Genomic DNA, 4,895 nt, shown 5'->3' with positions numbered 1-4,895 from the left:
GTAGGGCTGCTAAAATGTCATTTTAAAGCCCAGCCAGCTGTCAAATATGCCAATATATTCCTAGTAATCAGACTTTTCCCAGAAAAAATTCACTCATACATTTTTGCTGTAAACACTTGCCAAGTAACAAAAAAAAACAGATACTGATATAATATTGCCATAGCAACATACAAAGCTTCTTAAAAGTTTCTGTGCTGTTTTATGTGATTACACCTACAGGAGAAAAAAATAAGAATTTTTGCTTAAAATGATGGGAATCTTAGTTCATATTAAAAGGCTACCCGAGCCATCAAATTAACTATAACACATAAGATAGCTGCATAGTCCATTTAATTTTTCATGTGGTCCATTTTACAAATGTGTGGGGGGATCCTGCAGAATCAACAAATGCATTTGACCATTTCCTCGGTTAAATGCCCTGCGGCTGCGGGCCTGCACCTGAAGTTCTCACCTCCAGCAAACTCAAGTGATTTCCATGGAAGCGCTTTCCTGTCACTGATTGACAGCTTCAAACAGCCAATCAGTGGAAAGGACGTCAGATCATGGAGGAAGAAGTTGGCAGGACTTCCACTTCTGTGATTTATTTTTTAACTTTTTCTGCGTTTTGGAAGAATGCATATTTCTTACTATGCGTCTTTCTACAATAGGGGTGTCAGTGAGATTAGACCGTCCCTTTATCAGTACCTCTAATCATTCTATGCCTTTCTTAGTTTATACATTAGTATTATAAGCCTCTGTCTCCTACAGCAATTGGCTGTTGGTTTTGCTTATATGCTTAGTGCCATGCCATGCAATACAAAGAACCTTATGTAGCTGAAATATTGCATATGGATGAAGGTTCAGCATTCTTGGAAAAGCTTTGGCATGGCTTCATTGGAATGCAGTCACCTGGGACTTATGTTAAATTTAGTAATGATACATATTGAATAAATGCATTCAATGTACACTACAAAACGACCTCAAGGGAAGGCCAGATGTTTCTTTGTAGCATCTAAAAACATATATTTATGAACCACTATGGTGAGTTCACTTACAATCTGCAAGCCTTTCTATTCAGAAGCTTTTTACAGGGTTTAAAACCCCGTTGGGATGTGACACAAGAACTTCCATTTGACCAATGTATCAATAAGTGTAGAAAAACAGACAAGACAGTTCCCAATTTAATTTGTGTTTCTGTTTGTAAAACAAAATGCAGATCAATTGTTGCAAACGAATATATGCAATGATAAAATGGACTGTCTGAACATATTGGCAGATGTTCCCATAAGACATAGCTTTGTATTGTCTGTCCCAGTATTTCACATTGGATGAACAGGGATGCAAGAGGAAATCAATATGTTTTACTATCAAAATAAGTAGACGGCTTGGTGCATTGGGCTGAATAGTATAACTCCAGGATGCTAGTCAAAGGTAGCTAAACCCATGGATATTAATATTTCATATTTGTATTAAAAAAAAAGAAATATTTTATCTTCAGCAAAATGAGCATACCTGTAAAAATGTGTATAAAAACACAAAATAGTGAATTGTAGAAAAGGAAAACTAAACCACTACTAGCAAAGAAAGTTAAAATATCACTAGTGTTAACAGCATGTGGATTTTTATTATAAAAGCCAAAATTATTACAAGATATACTACAGCTTACAGACAATATATGTGGATGTATATGTATAGGTTAAATTGCAGCTGCTCATTTGCGATTTCGCCTATCTATTGCACAGTGCTATGGAATATTTTGGCACTGTTGTTGTTTCTGTAGATCCATTATGATGAGATATGAACAATTGTAGATATTTATATCGCTGGAGAAAAAAAGGATATTGAGGTTTCCTACCACCTTTTGGTAAAATGTCCCTTTTCAGGATCTGTCTCTGCCTTTAGCATGTATCATCCTTTCATTTGATTTCCATAATAATGGTATATATATATACATTCCTTAATGTCATTATTTTATGAGCTATGAAACTATAATTTCAACACAGGAATGAGCACCTGCCCCTAATTCTTTTTATCACAGCTGTTCAGTTTTATTAAATAAAGCTTTTTTAATAACACCATGAGATTTAACAGAAATGTGCATTGTTATTCAGAGCCAGTCAAAAGAGCTACAGAGATCTATTCAAAGTGTTTATGGATTAGCAACCTTTCTAGGCTGCTTCTATTTATACAAAGATATCACAAAAGCAAAATGTCTACTAACCCATGGAGTAAATCCTGGTTTGCTGGTTCTTGTTAATCTTGAAAGACAGGAAGAGACAATAACCACAACCTAGGTAAGTAAATTAACACACACAATAGGAACACAATAGGAACAGACAGAGCTCAGTCCCTGAGTTTCTTTTCTAACTAAATAGTTTATCACAATCACTCCTACATGGAATTATTGCAGATTGATTAAAGCCAAGACAGTAGATACACTAAAAGCACACCTAGTGCACATATTTAAAACTTACACGTTTGCCACAAGGTGTCCAATTAACCTCCTTGGGTTATTGTCATGTAACATATAAATATTAGACATGTATGCCAGCAAGCTACTGAGTATTTCAATATTTTAGTAAAGTTTTTTAGCATATTGCCTGTCGTCATCTTGAAGCACATGGGAATGACATTCAATCGGTACAGTGGAAGTAAATGGAGTGATAGTTTCCAGGGAAATTTCTGCCTCACATTCAAACTGGACACTTGCTGGAAGTAACATGTTCCTTTGGCTTCTTGTCCCATGTGAGTTTGAAATGACCGACACTTTGTCAAAACAAGGTCCTTCTAAGTCCTCATGTTCTTGAGGTACCATGTTGGGCAGTTGTGAACTGTTGAAAACTGCAGGTACATCTTTTTGGAAGGTGGTGTCATGATGGTAGGAGACCAGCTCGTTGCTAAAGTTTACAGCTTCCACGTTGGAGCTAGAGCAGAACTTATTGCATCCAAGGATGGTGGTGAAGGCTTTCCTGAAGTCCGCATTGAAAGCGTAAATGACAGGATTGAGTGACGAGTTGGCCCATCCAAACCACACAAAAATACTGAAAGTGGTCTCACTAACACATGGTGGCTCGGGCTCATTCTGCCCTGGGAGACCTGTATGGCAGAATGGGACCATGCAGTTCAATACAAAGAAGGGAAGCCAGCAGAAGACAAACACACCCATAATGATAGATAATGTTTTCAGAACCTTGGTCTCCTTTCTAAAGGAGGTCTTTAAGGAATTTTCGTGAGGGCAATCGGGGTGACAACTCTGTGCATGCTCCACTGCCCTCTCTAACGATGAAATTCTCCTAATCTGAGTCTGAGCAATTCTATAGATCCTGGTATAGGTTCCAATCATGATGACCACAGGGATATAGAAGCTGATAAGCGAAGACGATATAGCATACGTCCGGTTCAGACTAGAATCACAGTTCTCGGTCTGGTTAATTGAATTAAGGTCATTATCATCATCAAGCTCCTGGGATTTATGCCAGCTGAGCTGCACCGGTATAAAGGATATTAGAATAGATAAGGTCCATGCCACCCCGATCATGATAAAAGCTACCCTCTGTGTCATTTTTCTTTCATACCTAAAGGGGCTTGCGATAGCCCAGTAGCGGTCCAGGCTGATGATGCACAGGTTGAGGATGGATGCAGTAGAGCACATTATGTCAAAAGCAATCCAAGTGTCACAAAACTTGCCAAAAAGCCAGTAGCCTGCTACCTCCGTTACGGCTTTCCATGGCATCACCAGGAGAGCCACAAACAGGTCAGACACCGCCAAAGAGATGACAAAGAAGTTGGTCACCTTGGACCTCAGGTGTCTGAACTTGATGACTGCTAAACACACCAGCGTGTTGCCCAGGAGAGTAGACAGGATTAGCAAGGACAGGAGAAATCCGGTGAGGGCTCGGAGGCTCGGGTCCGTGTTCCCCTCGTCTTGATCTGCATGCAACACGTGGATGGTTACATTGTAAACAGAGATGTTTTCCATGAGGGGGGGCCCAGGCTGATGGCCCCTTCCTTACAGCGCCTTGTACCTGGAACATGCACAGCTGCACAATCAGGAGCCCTGATGGGAACCTCACACACCTTGCATTACCTGATCAGGGGATATCCTCAGCCAGCGTTAAGCAATACTGCAACAGAGCTGGAGATGAGACTGGTCTCAAGTTAAAAGCAGCCTCTAGTGCTCAACATTATTATTTGTTTGTTGAGGGAAAAAACCTAATACTGGATAAGATGAAACTCATTTGCAGCTTCTGGTTTTCTCTGTCCCCGCATGATTTCTTCTCAGGCAATAAAGCAGATCTCTCCTTATCTAATCCATGCACATTTTACAGTGACCAGCTCAGGATAACGTCCGAGGTCCTAATAACCATCACAAGTCAGAGAAGGAAAGCGATCATGAAGTCATTTTGCTCGCATAGTCGCTGTTTGCGTAAATCCCAAGTGTGATGAGAGGCTGCGCTGGCATTTCGGTGTGTACCCCTTTCCCAATGATATATACAGGAGGTCCATTTGTTATACCGAGCAGAATAAATGATATGTGTAGCTTGACCGATGTGTGTAGCTTGACCCTGTTGGTCCCGGAATGATGAATAAAACGTGCAGCATCATCAGCATCACTGGTTATCCATCACTCGGTACCCTTACGATTGGTTTTGGTTAAAAATAGATCCACAGACGTCTCCGGGAGGAGGGCAGGTACTGATGTGCTCTTCTTCACAACGGAGTGTTTTTTAACCCCTTGAAATCCTTAAGTGGCTCTCCTAGTGGTCGTAAGTCCCCTGTGTGTACTAGGCAGGTTTTCAAGAAAATGTAGGTAGGGAATTTTAATTCTGTGTCAGGTAATCCTTATGTTTAACTCTTTATTCTCAGACAGCAGATAACTAACTCCCTCGGGCACTCAAAGGCTTACTTCAATATGA

At 40.2% G+C, this 4,895-nt stretch overlaps 1 protein-coding gene across 1 annotated transcript; it reads right to left on the bottom strand.

The window, feature by feature from the left end:
* Nucleotides 1-2,461: 2,461 nt before the first annotated feature.
* LOC128469324 (D(1C) dopamine receptor) lies at nucleotides 2,462-3,971 on the bottom strand. The gene has a single exon (XM_053451137.1). The coding sequence runs from the start codon at nucleotides 3,956-3,958 to the stop codon at nucleotides 2,555-2,557; it is 1,404 nt and encodes a 467-aa protein (XP_053307112.1). The 5' UTR covers nucleotides 3,959-3,971; the 3' UTR covers nucleotides 2,462-2,554.
* Between the last annotated feature and the right edge of the window lie 924 nt (nucleotides 3,972-4,895).

Source organism: Spea bombifrons, chromosome 11 (assembly GCF_027358695.1).
Source record: "Spea bombifrons isolate aSpeBom1 chromosome 11, aSpeBom1.2.pri, whole genome shotgun sequence".
Taxonomy (NCBI): Eukaryota; Metazoa; Chordata; class Amphibia; order Anura; family Pelobatidae; genus Spea; species Spea bombifrons.
The sequence above is the reverse complement of the archived record's forward strand: the minus strand, read 5'-3'. Positions and strand labels throughout refer to the sequence as shown.